At 28.2% G+C, this 21,891-nt stretch overlaps 2 protein-coding genes across 2 annotated transcripts in view; one reads left to right on the top strand and one right to left on the bottom strand.

Annotated features, from left to right (window-relative positions):
- LOC113375970 (transcription factor HNF-4 homolog) overlaps positions 1-3,228 on the top strand; it is a 10,153-nt gene extending 6,925 nt beyond the window's left edge. The window contains exons 2-3 of the mRNA XM_026615907.1: positions 1,160-1,396; positions 2,709-3,228. Coding sequence (XP_026471692.1) covers positions 1,160-1,396; positions 2,709-3,019 — 548 coding nt within the window. The 3' untranslated portion in view covers positions 3,020-3,228. The remainder of the gene's footprint in view (positions 1-1,159; positions 1,397-2,708) is intronic.
- Positions 3,229-10,132: 6,904 nt separating this feature from the next.
- Positions 10,133-21,688, bottom strand: LOC113375965 (patched domain-containing protein 3-like). The gene is made up of 18 exons (XM_026615902.1): positions 21,539-21,688; positions 21,231-21,477; positions 20,961-21,046; positions 20,661-20,897; positions 18,974-19,145; positions 18,803-18,906; positions 18,606-18,726; positions 18,414-18,543; positions 17,968-18,134; positions 17,655-17,903; positions 16,481-16,634; positions 16,249-16,407; positions 16,043-16,185; positions 15,616-15,777; positions 15,427-15,552; positions 14,514-14,783; positions 14,349-14,437; positions 10,133-10,391 (listed from the first exon to the last, which is right to left on the bottom strand). Exons 1-18 carry the CDS (start codon positions 21,616-21,618, stop codon positions 10,247-10,249), a joined length of 2,841 nt encoding a protein of 946 aa, XP_026471687.1. The 5' UTR covers positions 21,619-21,688; the 3' UTR covers positions 10,133-10,246.
- Between the last annotated feature and the right edge of the window lie 203 nt (positions 21,689-21,891).

Below are 21,891 nucleotides of genomic sequence, written 5' to 3'. Positions count from 1 at the left end.
TGTACTCAAATTAGTATGAACATAGATTTTTTTAAATCTAATTAATCACTTGCAGATTGCAAAATTTTTGTCTAATTAGTTATTAAGTCGGTGATTTCCAACCATTTTTTATTCATAATGATCGAAAAAACATAAAATTTGCTACTCAAATGGTTGGGCAAAAGGAAACTTTTTCGCGATAATTATTTAATTTCAGTGCTTTTCTAATAGCTGGAGAACCATTTTTGCCGAAGAGTTTGTTTATTTTAACTTGTGTAATTTTTGTCTATTTCAATTGGTGTATTTATCTGACTAAAAAAATCTCATATACAGTTATAGTAATCGCAAAAAAATCTAAAACAGAAATTTTTATATATCTTCAAAGATTTCTGAACATTTTGGCAAATTTTTGTCGACGATTTCGCGAAAATGGATCAACCAATTTGAAAAATTCAGAAAACATTTGACATGTATTGAAGGTAAGAAGACGTGCTGATTAGTTTTTGGCAAAGGCAGGAGAAGCCGTTTTGAAGATACGGGGCAAAAAGTGCTAAACTAATTACATTTTTAGGAAGGCAGGTCTAGCGGTTTTGGAAGTCCAGTAAATAAAGCACAACAAATGCCATTTGGCATATGCACATCAAATTATCAGATATTTTATAAAGATTTTAATTAATAGTGAGTTAAGTTAGACTGCAACGCGGTGTTTACGCGCTTCGATATTTCGTCTCTAAGCAGCTAACGCAACGTGATTGCTTTGAAAAAAGTTCGAAATTTTCAACAAAATATTTCAAATTAAAAAAAGTCAATTTCTTTCACTTTTCAAATTTTTTTAAAGCTTTTCAAAAATTTAAATTACGGCACGACAAGTTTCAGCAATTTGCCTTTAGGCACGATGCCATGTACCACTAGTCAACTTGCAACTGGCAAAAAAGAAGGGCCTCGCAAACGAATTTCGCCGACGCCCACGAATGGTCTAGCGCCGCCACTGCACACACATATTTATTTTTTCTAAGGTATGCCAAAATGTTCAGAAACCTTCAAAACGCGAATATATGCAAAAAAATTCAATTTCGATTTTTGGACGATTACAATAACGTACCCTACGGAAAGTTGAAAAGAATATAAACTAGGGAGATAATTCAATAGATTTTTTGTTACATTTTCTTTTATGTTACAGATGCAAAAGGACTTAGCGAACCCAATCGCATAAAAGCTCTTAGATACCAAATTCAAATTAACCTAGAGGACTATATTAGTGATCGACAGTACGATTCTAGAGGACGATTTGGTGAAATATTGTTAACGCTACCAGCACTTCAGTCAATCACATGGCAGATGATTGAACAAATTCAATTTGCCAAACTTTTTGGAGTTGCCCACATAGACAGCTTATTGCAAGAAATGTTACTTGGTGGTGAGTATCTTTGCATGGCTTATTAGATTTTTTATATTTAGTTTAATTATGAATACTTAAGTTAAGAACTTGGGTGATTCAAGAAAGAATTAAATTATGGAAATTTATGTTGGTTTCAAGTACTGGGCGCACCAGTTAACTGTGGTGCGCCCATTACATAGGGCGCACTGTTTTGTGTCGTAAGTATCTAGTCATGACGAGTATATTTGTCAACAACACAGTATGTTGCGCTGGTAAAATATCGGATGAAAAGATGGGTTTATTTTACAAAATTGAAAATTTTATTACAAAATTTTACTTTCTTGATTAATTTAAACATATATTACGCTTTCTTAGAACATGCATCGCACAAACATATATATCTACTTCTGTGTTTGTACTGATCACTGTTGACGTGCACTCTTACATAATATAAAATACATTTTTAGAATGAAATGTATTAAATAAATTAAATTAAATTAATATTATTATAGATATTATGAGTCCATTTGAAAATATCATCGACAAGTTTTGAAATGAACGGTTAAAATTTTTCTTCTGAATAGCTAAATCTCAATTCCTAACTATCAAGTCGATTTTTTAAGCTATTTACAACTACTATTTGATACCGGCATAGTCTCAAAATATTCCAAATATGCTGAAATTTGAGAATATGTTCTGATGAACTGTGATTGATGAACAAACTTGTCATGTAGAAGTGGCAGAATTTTATATATTGGCATATATTGGCCAGTATATTCATCATGCGTATAAAACGGTGTGACCATTTGCTATTTTTGTGGCTATGACTGTATAAATATAAATATAATAAATAATATAAATTATAAAATAAATAGTTGCTAGTGGCTTTTTAACTTGAAGCAAGTTGCATGATCTTTCCAACATGTTGAAATAATATATTCTAATCAATTAAGAATTAAGATTCAGCTATTTAAATAACATTTTACTGATTATTTAAAATAGTTTTGCTTTTCATCAAATAAACTATAATATATATGTAAGTATATATATGTAAGTAACTACATTTGCATGTATGATATTATATTAAGTTTAACTCGTTTTTAGTTTAATATTTATGTTATAAATGCTAATGGTAACAAATAAATGAAATATAGTAAAAACATCTTTCTACTTTGTGAACCAAACCCAACTTCTTCATTCAATTCTTTGCCAGCGCTGTTCACTCTTTGATTGACGAATATACTCGTCATGAGCTCCATTTGGACGACACTGCTATTTAGTTTGTTTTTTTTATCATGCTAACAAATTTATATGTTGAGGAAATTGAAAGGCTTATTTTAATTTGTTCAAGGAGCTACTCCTGATTCAAACACATCAAATGTATCGCCAGTTCCTATGGTAAACGACTACCAAAGTCCCAGCACTAATTCTCCAGGCAGTCCATCGGGCAGCCATAGCCCAACAGTATCAGATCATCAGATATCCAGCCCAGATCTGGCCCCAATTCATCCTGCTCAAATAATTTGCGATATACCAAGTGTCCGAAGTGGCAGTATGCAGGAATTACAATCAAATAATAATCATTTGCACAATTTGGATGATGTAGCATATAAAATGAATTTCAAACAAGAACCTTCTTTAGAAACTGATTCAACTTTTTGATTGTTTCTTTTACTGGTAATAGGCGAAAATTATCAGTAGTACAAAAGCAATTGAGTTGTGCAAAATTGATTGTACAATTTATCAAGATTGATGTTTGCAATTTTACATCACATTTGTATGAAGAGTTCAATTTAATAATTCATTGAACAAACACTTTAGTTTTATATGTATTTTGTAATAATCAAATGGCTGTCAATAACTGCCAATTATAAACCAGATTTTGAATAGTGTCTTTTCATAAGTGCCTTAACATTTGCTGCACTGAAATATATGTATATGCAATATTTAATAAATATATTGCAAATAAAATTTAAACAATATATGTATGTATATATATATATATATATATATATATATATATATATATATATATATATTACAACTAAATCTTAAGTGTTAAATGTTTTTTATATGAATTATTCGATTATGTTAGAATAATTACTAAAAGCTGTGTATCAGTGCTCACATCCTAGTGCTCAATATTAGAACATTTATTAATAATAAAAATTTAAGTTAAATTTTTCTTCACGTTATTGTAAACATCACCTGTTTTGAATAACTGGAATTTTTGCATGGAATATTATGGTACCAATCATAATATTATTAATAAGAAATTGCATTCAAAACCTTGTTGAATATTATTTACTGATAATTACTTTTTAGAATCCTGTATGCAATAAGTGAGGCTGAATGTTTCTTTATTGTATTATGCAAATTTAAATATAAAATGCGATTTGTTTTCATAACAACCTCGATTGATGTATATCAATTTACAAGAAAAATTTTGCATATATCATTTACAGCAACAAGTTATTTGTATTTAAAATAGCTGTTTAAAATATCAGCATTACAGGTATGTTCACTAGGAAAATAGCTTTCTACAAATTTTGATGAAAGTTTGAATAACAAAATATCAAATTGTTGACAAATTTTAAACTTTGATATTTTCTTGTTAAATTTCACTATCAATACATAATGTAATTTTAGTTATAATTGTATATTATAATAGATTGAAAAGTTAATGTTACTCGTTTATTATAATATTAGCAAAAACAATATGTATATATATATGTGATTGTATGTTGGATTAGAATGCAGTTTGTGTTTTAGTACGATTTTGGAGGAGAGTTTGGAAGAAATTTATAATACTTGAATAAAGTTTTCATTATTAAGTATGCATATGACACCATATTATTAAGAATATTTGATGATATTGTGTTTTATCTTTTTATTCATTTAATTGATGTTTTATGAAAAGTTTTGGTCATTGCTACTTCTTCATTACAATAATTATAGTACAATAATTTCTGTACTCAAAATCACCAAGTAGAAATATATATGGAATATAAATCTCCTTGATGTGATCGGACAATAGCACCTGTAGAATTTTTAATGTGGGCTTCTGTGCTATATTTCTGTTAATTTTTTGACCAGAACTAATTCAAAATAGTTCAAACATTTTTTTTTGTACCTAATAGTATACTATATTCTTACAGCCCAGGTTACTGAATGTCTCTTGTGGCATATCAACAGCATTCTAGTCCCTCACATACACACTATATATATATATATATATATATATATATATATATATATATATATATATATATATATTTGTTTATGTTGATGACGACAATCATCTTGAAATTATATTGTCATTATATCATCTAAGTATTATAAAAATGCCTTATTATTGTAGGCCTAAATATTATCAAATGCAAATTGCATGAGAGGTTTCATAACATTTAATACATTGGTCATAGATTCCTTATATTTGAAATCTTAATTTATAAAATGTTATCTATAAAATATTTTAGTTTGTAGTTCAAAAAAGGTTTGTGCTATGATAATAGTAATAATAGAAACTATATATTTCAGATTACATTCAGCTTTGCTCCACAATATTATTTCAAAATCGAAAAATACGTATAGTGCATTTTCATAGAAAAAATATTTTTTGTCAAAACCTTTTTACTGTTATTAGAAGAAATAATAAATTACTCAATATTTAAGTGCTTTAATAAACTGATGTAATATTAATCTTCATAAATCTTGCTTAACGGATATTTTTTATTCGAAAGGTCAATTTATTAAATACTGAATGTGCAATAAAGAAAATAAGTAACTAAGTGCAATGTTGTAAATTTTAATCATGAAGTCAAAAAGTATAACCAAAATCTATAGCTGATGTATATGAATTTATTTACTATATCTATTATATTTAAACCATTAGTTTGTTTTCAATGAACTAATTTAGACAAATTTTTGATGTTTGACTAATTTAGACAAAATTATAATAATGATCATTACCAATAGCAGAACGTGTTGTTAATAATCGGCATGATACATTGACCTTTTATAAAAATATTAAATCTAAAAGTATGTGATTAAAGTATTAAGCAAACTGGATCAAAATAATTTATTAGTGTTCCTAACAATAAAATGCTCTAAGCCATTTGATCTACTTTTAAATTGATATTGAATGTGAAATATAATTATGATGTTCTTTGTTTTTGCTAAATTGCATAACTTTTATGTTTTTTTCAACATTTCAATTAATATGAGCGAGGTATTTGTAAAATGTGTTTATTAATAAATAGTTTTAGAATATTGCTTAAGATGACAAATGCAATTAAAAACTGGTGATTGACTAACAATTTTTTTGTCATATTGACAATATTTATTTTGAACATTTCTACAAAACCTGCAACTACTTTCTATAGAACCTGCAACTATTTTCTTAACTCACGAGTCACAATAAAAAATTAAAAATATTCTCGATGATGTGTCAAATGCAAAGATACATTGTTTTTGTGATAATTTGCATAGAAGTTTTTACTTGTATAATTTGTAATATATTGAATAATATATCAAATATACTATCTAGTTTTGAAATGCAGTCACATACAACTTTAACAAAGATATAGAAAAGTACTGGCTAATATGGGTTAAAATAAGAATTAAACTAATATTGATACTTTAGTCAAATTTGATGTTTGTTAAAGTATCACTCAAGTAATATATTTACATGTTATCGACTTGCCTCAAATTTTGATAGCATGCTTTAATGATTTAGTTGTTGAAAGGATAGTTATATTAGTAATCACTAGCATTGAATCAAAGTTAATTATAAAAAGTCTTCCAGAATTGTAAAATAATGTGTAAATAGTAAAATTGTACAATAATGATACTGCATAGTAAAAGTTTTATACCATAGATAATAAATGTTGAAGTGATTTTTTATATCAAGAATAGTGATTAAATTTAGCAAAACCATGATGAAGAGTAAAAAATTCTAAAGACTTAATTATAAAATATATTAGTTTAAGTATTAACTATTTCTACACAGTTGTTAATTTTGTGATTTCATAAGTGGAGGGTGTCGAGTGTTATATTTTATTTGTTTTATAGAATAAGTTAGATTCACTTAATTACGTTATAATTTGTGGTTACAGTTAAATACGGTAATAGATTTGTTAACAGATATTATTATAATGAACTGTAGTTTTATGAGAGTTGGGATTAAAATATTATTTAGTGAACATAAGGTTTTATTAAGTTTGGTGAAGTAATATATTATTGTTATTATTATCTGTCATTCCAAAAATTTTGTTACCATTCCTGAGTATTTAATTTACATATATTTATAGATATATTAAAGCCTGAAACGATCAGAATTAATATTGTTTTATAATTGTTCTTGGGTTTGATTTGCTGTATATATTTTGTTGTTATATATGAAAAATACAGTTGTTTAAAAGCTTAACACTCTTTTTTGATTACGAGTTCAATTTATTGTTTATCTTACAATATGAGCTAAGACGAGTTATTAGAGGATTGGTAACTCTCCTTGGAATAAGTTGTAGTAACAACAACAAAAAAATTAATAATATTCTTTTATATATCTTTGTTTCAAAGACTTCTGAACATTTTGGCATACCCCAGTCTGGTCTTTTGTCTGGACCGACCAAAAACCTCCGCTTTCCTCTTGCCACTGGCCCGCCGCGAAGCATTACTTTGTGGCGGGAGGATCTAGAATGTTATCATTCTTGCACTGAAATTATACTTATCTTTTAAATGAGCGAAGTCCCATTGGCTCTTTCTCTTTTATAGAACGTGTGTGTAGGAGTGTGTATTTATTTGTGTGTGCGTGCGTGTATGTTTGTATGTGTGTGCGGATACAAATTTTCAGCAAACTCAAAATCAACCGATTTTAATGATTTAAAAACATGCTATTCCATTGACTTTCCAATCAAATTTTTTTTTTTTAAAATCTAGCATTTTCAAAAATTTTAAAATTCTGAAAAATCAAGTTTTTTCAAAGTTTTCAAAATATTGTAAAACTTCTAAAAAATTTAAATTATGATACGGAAAGTTCCAGCAATTTGCCTTAAGGCACGTTGCCATGCACCGCTAGTTTTATGTTTAGATTATCTAAGCTATTGAATCCTTTTTAATTTTCTTTATTTTTTCAATAAAATATTTTAAATCATATCAGTATTTTTTTATCATTGTGTCAGAATTCGCCCCTGCTTTTTTTAATCGGCATTAAGTTGTTCAAATGTGGCTGTTTCCCTGATAGTTTAATAGTTGACAATTGTGACATGTTGACAATGGCGTCTTCATATAACTATTATGGTATATATTTTTCATGTTTTATTAACATATTTTGATATTTTACTGTGAATGGTGCTAAAATTAGATAACCGGGGTTCTTGTTAAATTTGAGTTTATAAGAATTGAAATCATGTAGCCTCAGGAGCCTTAGATTGCAGGTACATTTAAAGGTATGTCAGTTTGCATGAATAATATAGTATTATATTGTAGTTACATAGAACGGAGCATCCGATTTGAATGATCCAAACATAGATAAAAGAAGAGTATGGATCCAAAAAACATTCAGTTCGTAATTATGGGGAGAAGTGTGATTAATTTTTAGCAAGGTCAGGTATATTTTTAACTTCCCGTAGGGTAAGTTATTGTAATCGTCCAAAAATCGAAATTGAAATTTTTCCATTTCTCGACGTTTTGAAGGTTTCTGAACAATTTGGCATACCTCAGACAAAATGGATGTGTGTGTGTATGTATGTATGGATAAAATTTTTCGTCCACGTTTTCGGGCGCACGGATCAACCGATTTGGATGGTTCAAAAAACATTCGCTTCCTATTGATAGGGAGATGTGCTGATTAGTTTTTGGCGAAGGCATGTTCAGCCGTTTCGGAGATACGGAGCAAAGAATGCAGAAAATAGAAATTGAGTTTTTGAGAGATCGGAGCATCGGATTTGAATGATCCAAAAAACATTCAATTCGTAATGACGGGGAGAAGTGGTGATTAGTTTTTGGCAAAGACGGGTCCAGCGGTTTCGGAGATACAGAGCTAAATGTGCAAAAAATGTCACTTTTTGAGAAAACTAAGCGTCTGATTTGAATAATTCAAAGAACTTTCTTAACAAAATAATTGCTTTTGGGAAAAAAATGTTTGTTTAATTTTTTTTTTCAAATTTTTTTTTTTGTATATCGAAAATAATTCAGATTTTAATTGTAATTCTGACTTAAGTTCTAATATACTTTAAACAAATATTTTCAACTTTGCAATTCAGTTTATATATTTTAATATAAGCCATTAATTATAAGCCATTCTGAATCGAATGAGACCAAATTTGGAAAAAGTATGTGTGCGTGTGTGTATGAACAGATTTTTTGCCGTAATCGACGTTTTCTCAAAAAGGGCTGGACCGATTTCAAAAATTTAAAAGCCATTTGAGGTACCTCGATGAGGACTATTGTTTGTTAGTTTTGTGCAATGATCGGCCAAGCCGTTTCTTTATAGATAGCAGAAAAGTGAAAATTTTTTTGTCCACGTTTTAGCCCGCAATTCTGAATCGATTTTGAAAATTCAAAAACCGTTTGAAAGGTATTGATTGGGAATCGTGCTGATTAGATTTTGGTGAAAATCGGCCGGGCCGTTTTCTTGTAATAAAGTGTTTCCTTTTTTTTTAGACGATTTTTATGATTTTTTTTGTGGCAGATACCATAGTTTTATAGATCATATTAAAATATTACGGCCCTACGACAACTAGTTTAACTATAAAAATTCGTCAAAGTTTGCAAAAATTGGTATTGTTTTTTAGAATTTGTCAACATTAGACTTTTCATCGACGTTTGCTCAAAAATGCCTGAACCGATTTCAGAAATTTAAAAGCCATTTGATGTATCTTGATGAGAATTATCATTTCTCAGTTTTGTGCGACGATCGGCCGAGCCGTTTCTCTGTAATTTGGAAAAAAGTGTTAAACTTTTCGTCCACATTTAAGCTCATACTACCGAATCGATTTTGAAAAATCAAAAACTGTTCGAATAATATTAATTGGGAATGATACTGATTAGTTTTAGGTGAAAATCTACCGAGCTGTTTTCTTGTAATTAACTGTTAAAAAAAACAATTTCAGCCGATTTTTAAGGAACTTTTTTTGGCGATATATATCATGGTCTTATAAAACTTACTGAAATATTGCCGCCTTACAAGTGGTTTAATTTTAAAAATTCATCAAAGTTTGAGAAAATGAGCAGTTTCTTTGACGTTTGTTAAAATTAAAACTAGACGATTTACTTGGTATAACGATAGAGTAATTGGTCTTAATGAACATACTAAACCATTAAAGTCCTACGGAAAGTGGTTCAATTATAAAAAATGTTGATTTTTGAACATTTGAATTTAGAAAATAATCCGAGTTAACGTGTTCGTTCGTTTTCAATGATATGTAATAAATCCACTCAGAATACTTTTAATCACTCATAAATTAATTTATTTTTTATCGATTAAGTCGTTTATTTACACGTATCGGGAAGTTCATGTAACTTGCCTGAAGGCAAACTATTTTATAAATCAATAAATTATCAATGCGCATTTTGTTCTGGTCCATATTTTCCTGTCATCTATGTTCTAGTCGCATACAGTTCGAGTGTTTGAGTGTTCGATCTATATCATCCTTAATCTACGGGAAGAACGATTTCTTAATAAATACACGTGAAGTACACCCCAAATGGTTGACAACTATTTTCCAATGCCCATGTTATTTATAATATAATAATTTTGCATCATAATAAAGCTATAAGATAATATAAGATGTTGACGTTAAAAATATATTGTTAACATTGTGATCTTAACTACTTGTGGTTTTAGTACTACGATGTTAAACATTTCGAAACAAACAAACGTTTTACTCATCTTGCATGAATGTTAGCTATGCAAAAATTTGGAAAATCCGTGTTTATTTCATCAATCGTATAATATTGTCCATATTGTGATATGGATTTGGCTTCCACTACTACTGTTGAAGAAGGTCGTGGTTTTCGTACAAGGCGAAAACTATCCGATTTCTCCTGTTGTCCCGTTTGTGGAATTACCTTGCGAACTCCTGAACTGGAATCTCATTATGTGTTAGAAATGGAAAAATTGAATAAACTTAGCACTTGCAGGACAAGAAAAGCTTCCTTAGGATCCAGTTCTAATGAAAATGGGTCTACAAGTGTTAACACGGTAGAAAATTCATGGGATACATTCCAGAAAATTAAAAGCAATAGACAAAGCCGATTGAAGGCTAATACTCGCAAAAGAAAGGCCGATGGTACACTTTGTCCTGTGTGCAATGAGCGTACCAATGATGACATATCAGTCCATGTTGAACTTTGTCTTAGGAAGAATTCCGATTCCCCTGACGATGAAAATATCGATGTCGAAGGTGACGGCGAGAGTTTTGAAGAGTACGAGTGGGCAGGCCAGCAACGAATAAGAGCTTCTAGCTTACTCGTAGGAGGTTACCAGAGTGCTGGTGTTGGCACTTCAATATCAAAGTGTCACGCAAGTAGCGAAGATGAGGATCTTGTTGTAGACGGAGATGATTCTTCCACTTTTGGACCCCCTCAATATTCTGAAAGTGATGTGGTAGTGCCAACTGTAGACAGTCAACAAGAAGCTAAAGAACTTCAAGCACTTCGCGGTGCTTTATTGGAAAACATTGCAGGCAAACCTCCTACAGAGGCGGTTGTAGTAGTTAATAAAAATATTACTGGCTCTCTTTCCTCTGAAATTCCTTCTACTGTAAGTAAAAATCCTACAATGGATGCATTGCAAGCTAAAATTCGAGAGCTTGAAGTGAAAATTTCAGATCGAGAGTCTGGTGAACAATATAAGTGCTTAATATGTATGGATTCATATAAAAATGCTGTAGTCTCAGTGTGCTGTTGGCATGTTCATTGTGAGGAATGCTGGCTGCATACATTGGGAGCAAAGAAATTATGTCCCCAATGTAATATGATTACTAGCCCCCTGGACCTTCGCAGAATTTATTTATAAACTTTATAGTGAATGGACACAAGGCCTGCGTAAAACATATTCAATTCATAATTTTGGATAAATGTTAAATAATTGTTTTTCTATAAATGTAACTATCTAATAATATAAATATTTCATCAATAGAGAAAGAACTCGTTAACAATTGATTTATTAGGCTTTATATCCGTTTGATATTTAAGAACGTTTTGTTGTGAAGTTATTACATTTAAAGGAAGATGAAAATACGGATGAACGTTAAGTAAAATATAATGCGCAGTATTTTGTAAAATCAGTTTGTTAATGTTAAGTTTAATGCTATTCTCTATATTATTTAAAATGATGAATCATTCATGATCTCTTATCTTCAAGAATTCATAGTTAACTCTAAACTGAAGTGTTATGCTGTGTATTAGATAGTAGAATTTATGAAAAAGACCTTCAAGAGAAAACGTGAGCTTAATTTTTTTACAGTATGTATTTTAGAGAAATAAATAATCTTTATATATAACTGAACTTTTTTATTTATATACGATTTATATATATACGTCTAAAAATAAATTGTTTAGACTGTAATTTATTTACATAGGAGAAACTAGCCAGAACCTCAATAAACGGTTACAACAACATAAAAACAATTCAAAAAACCCCAAACAATTCAAAACTGTTCTTGCAGACCATATATACACTTTAAAGCACAATATGGACTTTTCTAATCCGACTGTACTACAATTTGAACAAAATTTATTTAAACGAAGAATTATAGAGGGATCTTTTTTAACTATTTATAACAATAAGACAATAAATAAACGGAATGAACTCAACACGCTGTGCGACACAAATCTCTTCTATTTAGATAACATTTCCAAATTTCTTACAAAACAATAAAAGCGTTCGCGCAAAGGTTTTACAATTCGTTCCACACATGTGCAGAATCTTGGTAAAAATATTTTTTAAAAAAATGTCTTTCTCCATTACATCTTCAACCAGTCTACGAATAACACACTATCCATTTGTGATTTTTTCAAATCAGTATTTTGTGAAAATATTGTGTAATTTCAAGTTAATGTTTATAATACATAGTGTAGTGCATTACCATATCCTAATACCATGGATTATTAAAGTTTTCCAAATTAACACTAAGATCAACTAATTGTAAGTACTAATTACTATTTTATTTTTTCTTTTCACTCCAATTCAATTGTTTTAGTTTTTAATTTTAATTTTAGTTTCCACTGAATGAAGGCTAGGATTATAGCCGAAACGTATGGATTTAAAATAAATTTTTGAAAGAAATTCATGTTTTTTATTGATGTTATGCCCGATTATTAGACTTTGTTAATATATATATATATATATATATATATATATATATATATATATATATATATATATATATATATATATATATATATATATTCAAAATGTACTAATAATAACTTTACTGTATATCTTAATAACTTGGATATGTGATGTGTGAAAGTATAGAATCTATTATGTTTCTCTGAGAATGTCTGATCCGAAATTCAACACTTTGAAAATTCACATAGAAAACTTGTAACTTTACGTTGGTATCAGATATAGCATGACCAGCATTGCTGTCTAATACTATTACCGTTGTTGGAAGAAAAATAATGGTACAACTATAAATAAATAATATATGCATTGTTTATATTAAATTTACTAAAATTTATATTGAGAGATTTTTTTAGTCTTTTACTATATATTTTATATAAAAAACTTAATTATACAAAAAGTTGATAAAACAAGCAAAAATCAAGAGAATAAAAACCTTAAGGGAATATTCTGGGCTAGAGGCAAATAATATTTTTGAATTTTTTTTATTAAACATTATTAATTAATATTTAGAGAGTATATAAAAAATTAAAAAATAGTCATAATCAATATTAGAAAGGTGATGAAGTGGGGAGTCTTCAAAAATTGGGCCTATATATATATATATATATATATATATATATATATATATATATATATACACCTAAGTCTGTTTTTACACGGTCTTTTTGTACACGGTTTTGATATAACACGGTTTGAAAATTGAATATTTTTAATTTTTTTACACGAATTTATTCCATTTAGCTCGATTTGAAATTTTATGTACCTAAATTTTTTTTGTCAAATTAAATTTTTGTGAAGTATGTTCATATCACAAAAAACTATTTATGAAAGAAAAAAGTCTGAAACCATCGATAGTATCGATAGTTTGCGAACACTAGCTTAAAGATTTAAGTAAATTCCCCTTCTAGTGCGTACAAACAATTTTTACTGGTCAAAGCAAATGTGAAAAGCACTAATTTAATTCTTGTTCTTAAAAATTCTTGTTTTTCACCAATTTTAATAGGTTTTAGAGATTAGGAACAAATCACCCATTTTTGTATAAGATCAATGTCTTTTTTTACATGTTTTTTTTTTTTTACACGGATTCTTCTGGAACCAATCTCCGTGTAAAAACAGACTTAGGTGTATATATATATATATATATATATATATATATATATATATATATATATATATATAATTAATGCAGAATAATTTTGATATTGGTATGAACTATGGACAAGTTAAAAGTTTTTTTTACAAGTTCACAAGTTTTTGCTGATATCCTTGAATTTTTTAAAAATAGGAATGTGGAGATGATATACCGAAGAGAAGTCTGTAAAGTAAGCTATGTAAAAATTTTAACTAAATTGGAAGGATTATCATACATTTTGAAAACTCCTCTTGTACACATATTCTTGAATAGTTAGGTTTGAAAGTATCCAAAAAGAAAAAAAAAACAAAATCGATTTTTATTTTAACTCTAGACCAGAATACCCCCTTAACGAAAGAGCTACCAGCTGAAATCAATAAGAAAGTTAATGTAGTTTTTATCATAATGCCATAGCTTCACTTTGATCATTAGTTTCATCATCCGCTTTAAGCATTGTGTCTTTACCAGTATCATCTTCTATATTTATTTTATCTTTATTATGCTTTTTTCGTATTGGCCCTAATATGGATAATATTACTGGTAAAAATATGAGACCGTGATACAATCCAAATGTTATAATTAAAAAAAATATCTGAAAATAAAATATTCATGTCATCACAAAATATATCAACTTTTGTTTATTATTAGTTCTATTTATTAAAATGTACCTTAAAAAATGCTTTAAATGTGTAAGCTTTTGAGAATGCAAGCGTACTCAAAGCCAACATGGTAGATCCACCTCCATATATAACTGCAGCTCCAATATGTTTCATAACGTTTATTGAAATTTTGGTTCTAGTGCTTCCTTCCATTGTTAAAAATACATGCCCAATGTGGGTTGAATAATCAATGCATAAGCCTACTGATAATTGAAGTGCAATACATGAGACAAGGTCTAATGTTAAACCCCAAACATACATCCATCCACTAACGTTGACCTGCAAAAAAGGTTTCATACTCTTTCAGTAATTTTTACTTTTTATTGTTCAATATTAAATCACTTTTAAATAAAAAAAAATACTGCATGTAAGCTTTGAAAAAGATATACATATATTATATATTTAACTTTATATCTAAGATCTGGTGTTACATCAATAAAAAATTGTACAAGTGTTTTACAAGTTTATTTGAAACCTATATATTTCGACTAACATCCTAGTCTTCATTCAGTGGCATATAATTATAATAATTAAACAAAGAAATATAATATATAACAATTTCATAATGATAATTATAATGATAAACTAATTTAAAACCACTAACAATTTGGTATCCTTATATTACAATTAATGAAAACACTATTGCTCCATGGTAAGAGAATGTATTTTCATTAATTGTAATATAAGGATACCAAATTGTGTTTTTAGATTAGTTTATTATTATTATTCTTGAATTGTTACATATTATATTACTTAGATTAATTGTTATAGTTATATTCCACTGAATGAAGATTAGGAGGCTAGCCAAAATGTATGGATTTCAAAAAAAATTTAAAACATTCATACAATTTTTTATTGATGTAACGCCTGATCTTTAAACTGCTGTAATAATCAATATCGTTTTCCAAATTCAATAACTCACCACAGTAAGTAAAACACATAGAAATATCCAGAAGCAAATATTAAAATTAGATATGAAAACTAACGCACAAAGCATCACACAGCCCAAGGATAGTAACAAGTTTTTCTTAATTTCTATTGCAATAATCTAGAAAATAATACAGAAATATTGATAAAGAAAAATATATATGAATCGTATGAATTAATTCACCTCATCGGTAGACCAGGTGGCAAACATATTTGCCCAAACTGTGCAAAATTTATCACCAGTTGTAAAGTTTGCTTCATTAGTAATTTTGCGCAGTTGATTCATACTTTTAATACTATCTACTGTATTATTAAATCTCTTCAAATGAAAATGAATACTAGATGCCTGTAATATAGCACAGAAATATAATATTTATCTTTAATTCAAAATTATAATTTATTTTATTTATTAACTAATTTCATCACTTAATAAATAAATTTGATATGTTTAAAAAATGTATTACACGTTTATGCTTAAACTGTTCTTATAATATCTTTAATAATAAAGTTGTGCTTGATAAACAAAAATAAATCAGTTCTTTGAAATACTAAATTAAAATAAAATCATCGCATTTGCGATGAATTGCATTAAAGATTATTGGCTTCAATACCTTAATATTAGAAACTGGTTTGCCACATTTGAGAGGTTCAGAAAATTTGAATTTTCCCATCTGCTTTGCACCAGAGGGGCTATGCAAATATTTAGACAAGTACAAATTCCAAGTGGCATCCGATACATCAGTACTATTCAAATCTAAGAGTTGTTAATAACAAAATTAAAGACAATTTTGCCATTTATTATAAATATTGAATATACCTGTATTAAAATTAATTTTGACATACTGGCAAAATGGAATAATCCATGAATCTATATTACTTATAACATTTTGATGCTGTAAAGTTTCTTCTAATTTTATAATTTTTTTAAATTCAGTGCTATAATTCAAGTTTCCTATAAAAACGACAGCTTCAAAACCTTCATCAATAAAAAATAACATTTCAATACAATTGAATATATACATAACTGTATAATATTGTTTTAATCTTACCTATTTGTGGATAATATTCTCTTCTTTTTTCTATATACTTGAAAAGATGTGTATCTTCTGGTATAAACCACATAGGATCAAACTTTTGTTCAAGCAATAATGTATTTTTTATAGATAATGCTGCAAATGCTATTGTTGATATTAAAACTATAATCTGAAAAATAAAGCTTGATATATATATATATATATATATATATATATATATATATATATATAGGGTGTTCCAGAACTCAATGTCAAGCTGAAATGGTGTGATAGTAATATGAGCTTTCAAATGCAATCAAAAAAATTGGTCAAACTGTGACCACTTTTCTCTTATTGTGGTTGATTTTTATTAATTTTGTTCATATGAACTTTGGATCTGTAATCATAAATAGCATTTCTAGAAACACAGTGAAAAAAATGACATAAATGCCCAAAATATTGTAGAATTAAGACTATCTGTTAAACTATGAATTTAAAATTTTCAAAATTGGTCTATTTTGTAAGCACCCCTTTATTAAAAAAAAGTTCTAAAGTGTTTATTCATTTACGAGTTTTTATTTTTATTACTAGTTTTTTTTTTTATTATGAAACTATCAAGTACTTCACCATTTTACAATCCGGAGTTTCATCAAAAGCGCGAAATTTTTGGAAAACTTGGGTCAATTGTATCATTATTTTAGACTATGATCTTAGATATGTTATTTACGATTATGGATCCAAAGATGAACAAAATAAAAAAAAACAAAAAATGGTCACAATTTGACTAAAGCTGGCTGCACTTTAAAGCTTTAAAGCATAATCTTCAAACTATGTGGAATAATTTTTTTATGATAGTTACGATTAAAACTATCATCCGGTCGGTTCTAGAACACCCTATATATTATTTAAGTTCTCTGGGTAGTATTCTCTCAAATGTTAAATAAAAGAATTGAAAAAAAAAACGTAAATAACAAAATTAAGCAATAATATGAGTAATTATTATATATATATATATATATATATATATATATATATATATACTATAGAATTTTATGATATGAGTGGAACAAATATTAAATGTTAAATATGAACAATACAACACTCAGATTTTTAACACACGCTTATATATTTAATAATTACAGACGTTTCAAAACCATGGTATGCCTCATCTTCAGTATAATTTCAAAACAGTTCACTGGTCACAACTTACTTTTCCAAATTTCGTCAATATTACTTGAGAATAGAGTTTTGACAAAAACATTTCTAAAAATTTTGTTTGACTACAAGTATTTGGAACATAGTTTTCATGTTTGATGCAGGGAATAAATCCATTATAATTATTATCAATCCTTCGTTGATCTAGTGCAAAACAAGCAACTACAAAAGTTATTGTATAAATATAAATTATAAAAACTCCGACAGCAGCATACAAACAGAAAGAATGAAGTGATGGCAAAACCTAAAAAGACAGATCATTAACAATTACAATGTTAGTGATTACGAGTGAGTAAAACTGAACTTACAGTTATTGAACTGACTATGAATGCTGCCATATCTGTGAAAGTAGTTACTGTTACTGCCATTCCTGCCTCCCTTAGCATAATTGTAACTTTGTGCGGAAGTGAAAGACCATTTGTCTTGAATGAAACCTTTTCCCAGCAAGCAAGTAAAACAAACATATCATCAATACCTTCAAAAAATCAAATAACTGTCAGTAACATGTATAGAAACTAGCAAAAGTATATAGTGCTTATATATATATCCGAGCCCCTGCATCATATACTGTATATCGTATCTCGAAACGTTTGTGAAAATTATTATTTAATAAATTAGCGCAAAAAAGAGTGTTGTTTATTCTTATTTCCAAATTAATATCTATTATTCACTCAGAATACATTTGTTAGATATATATATATATATATATATATATATATATACATATATATAAATATGGCGATTCTTTAATTACCTAGTCCCATTAGTAAAAATGGTAAAGAAGTATGAACAGGTCCATAGGATAGTTCAAATAAAGAGCATAAACTGATGGTCATTAAAAAAGATATTCCAATACTAAACATGCCCATGCTTCCTAGAGTGAACTAAAAAAAATGCTTTTTTACTACATATTTATGGACTATCAATGGGATATTAGGTTTCTTACTCTTTGGTAGACGCAATTCCATTGAGAAATTACTATATGGACATAAATGCACATTAACACAACTCCAATCATTATTTTATCTATGTCCTCAAACATTGTCGCAGAGCTTATGTCACCGTAACTACAAAATATTGCAAACCATTCTCAACATCATTTTATTATTCATCAATGACTTTTACAATACTAAATTATCTCACCTGCGACCAGCTTGATAAAACACTGAAAAATTTTCAGAATGTTGAGAAATATTATTCATTAAGTGTAAAAATTTTTCCTCCCATATTAAAACTTCATTAGTTGCCTGAAACATATAATATACACTAACAATATATGGTAATCAAAAAAAATATATATTATTGCATATTTACCATGTTTTCAGTACCAGCATCATTGCCAATTTTATCAGTATTAACTTGTGAGAAGTTAACATTCAAAAACCATGTTGTTAAAATTGATTTAGCTGAAATTATATGTCCACTGATATTCCTTTCAACTCCCCCAAGAAAATTCGCATAATTCATGGGATGTCCCAATGTTGGACTTGAAAAAAAAAATTTCTTAAATAACTTAATAATTGACGCTCAGAAGTTGAGAACGAATCATATTTGGAAATACTAGAATAAATCTTCTAAGGATGTATTGTGGTCTAGAATTTAAAAAAACGGTTATGTTTTGTTAAATAATTTCAAAGAATTTGTGTTGAAGAGGATTTTCCGAAATTTAAATTATTTTCGCAAATATAGCTGTTTGACCACGATAATCCTCTTCTCTTTCCTTTCGCCATGAAACTTTAAACGCAGTTTTTCTCAAAACTGTGGGTATCGATACGATACCCACGGTTTCTCCACTTCTACTGGACGTTCATTATAGATTTCTCATCAGTATGAACTACTGATTGTCCCCAAATTCCAATTTTTACTACTTCTAAAAAAATTGAGAATATCAAAAAAGGTTAATTGACTTCCCGTAAGGCAATTTATAGTAATCGCAAAAAAATCGAAAATAATTTTTTTTATATATCTTTACGTTTCAGACGTTTCTGAACATTTTGGCATACCTTAAGAAAAATGGATATATGTGAGTGTGTGCGGATACACATTTTCGTCGACGATTTCGGGAGCACCGTTCAACCGATTTTAATTATTCAAAAAACATTCGATTCCTATTAATAAGGAGACGTGCTGATTAGTTTTTGACAAGATGAAGAACTGATTAAAACTGAGGGAAGGCAGGTCTAGCGGTTTCGGAGGTCGTGTAAAAAAAGTAAACATAATGCCATTTTGAGGTCAAAAATGATCAATAGACATATGCACATCAAATTATCAGATATTTCATGGAGATTTTAATATGTGTATCAATTTTGTTTACATTTCTGTGGGTTTCGTAACATCGTTTGTCCGTTAGACGGCGACGCGGTGCTTACGCGCTTCGATATTGCGTCTCTATGCGGTGCAATTGTTTGAAAAAAGTTCAAAATTTCCAAAATATTTCAAACTAAAAAAAAAAACATTTTTTTCCAAAAATTTGCAAAAATTTTAAATTTCTTAAAAATCTAATTTTTTCAAAGTTTAAAACATATTTAATCTTTTTTTAAAAATTTAATGTTTGATACGGAAAGTGCCAGCAATTTACCAAGACACGATGCCATACACTACTAGTTTGAATTCTCAGACAGTCAATTTTTTCAGACAAATACTTGTCCGTAGTTTATGCGACAGTGACATTATTATAAATTAGTAATATATATGTATTTTTCTTTAGATTATTTGGAGGACTAAAATCATGGATATGGTTAAGTGCCAATTTTATGACTGTTTTTAATTTTTTATACATTCTCAAAACATTAATTAATTAAGTGCAACAAAAAATATAATAAAAACATTGTTTGCTTCTTCTTATGACCTTTCAAAAATCAATTCGTGAGTCTAGACCAAAATACCTGCTTAAATATAAGCTAGTATCTTAAGCATAAATGTTTGTATAAATTTTAATCATATGTTCATATAAGAGCAACATAAATACATAAAACATGTGAATAAATAAATAAATAAATACCTTTGAATAGTAGTATTTAATTTATTTAGCACATCGTCAAGAGTCAAACTTTTTATAGTTTTTAAGTCATATTTCCACATATCAACTACATTGTATTGTAGACAACCCAGTTTCAAACTATTAACTATCATGCAGTACAACCCAATTGGCAAAGTGGCGCTGAGATCAGGGATAATATTCGATGTATTTGATAAACCTTTTGCATATGATTGTAATTTTGTAGGAACTATAGGCACTCTAAAAAATACAATATGATATTATTTATGCAAACGTTAATGTCTATAGTGATGCTATATTTACTTGAAACACGTTTTATTCCATGGCACTTCAATACCATTTTCGTTTTCAGTTTGTATTGCTAAGACTTGATCATTAATTCGAGCAACCTGCAACAGATGCATAAATAAAAAATAAGAAAAAAAATTTAAAATTGATTTCATTTATGTCCTATTAACATAGGAAAATTTCATGTTTTATATATGTTTATAGTTTTTAACGCTTAGAATAAGTTATATTACTAAACATGAAAGAAAATGTATTAAATATTTCAAGTGAAATTTATCATATAACCTGTTCTAAAACAAAAGGATCCAGCACATTATCAGCAGTTATTAAGACATTCTGCTGTCTATATCCTTCGATAAATGTATTCAACAACCAATTTGTGTCTCGAACGAAAGCAGAATCTTGATCTATCCACAATTTTAATGGGTCTTTCTCTTGTTTAAATTTGAACAGTCCTAAAGAACTAACAATTACCAAGAATAACATAAACCATATTACAAACCACGGTTTACTGGCTATCATAAAACCAAGTCTGTAATGAATAATAAGGTTATTAATATCAGTTAAATAAAATCGTAAGTCATAAATTTTACCTGCCAAATAAATTTTCTATAGGAGTTCTTACATTTAGCCAATGACAAATCGGTTTTCTCTCATTTTGTGCACTATCCATTTTCCTTCCTTTTATTTAGTTGTTATTAGTAATATTAATATGCTTGAACATTATCTTAATATATTACATATAATCGTCCAAACGGTATTTTTAGTTGTCATTGTAAAACATAATTTTAAATTGTTATTTGATGGAATGTTTACAATGATACATTTCAATACAGGTTATGTTGATTATTTTAACCTATGATTTTAACCATCGACATCAACATATACAAAGTGCAACAATTCCTACAGATCGTTATGGTATGTCATAAGAGGAAATACGTTACAT

This window comes from Ctenocephalides felis, unplaced genomic scaffold (assembly GCF_003426905.1).
Source record: "Ctenocephalides felis isolate EL2017-DRISC unplaced genomic scaffold, ASM342690v1 CF-g0.4_SCAFFOLD_01886, whole genome shotgun sequence".
NCBI lineage: Eukaryota > Metazoa > Arthropoda > Insecta > Siphonaptera > Pulicidae > Ctenocephalides > Ctenocephalides felis.
The sequence above is the reverse complement of the archived record's forward strand: the minus strand, read 5'-3'. Positions and strand labels throughout refer to the sequence as shown.

Coding starts and splice junctions, on each gene's coding strand:
- LOC113375965 (XM_026615902.1), bottom strand. CDS start 21,618: ATGGATAGTGCACAAAATGAGAGAAAACCGATTTGTCATTGGCTAAAT. Junction 18,727..18,802: donor TTTTATCAAGCTGGTCGCAG/GTGAGATAATTT, acceptor AATATTTTGTAG/TTACGGTGACATAAGCTCTG. Junction 17,904..17,967: donor TCATAGTCAGTTCAATAACT/GTAAGTTCAGTT, acceptor CTGTCTTTTTAG/GTTTTGCCATCACTTCATTC.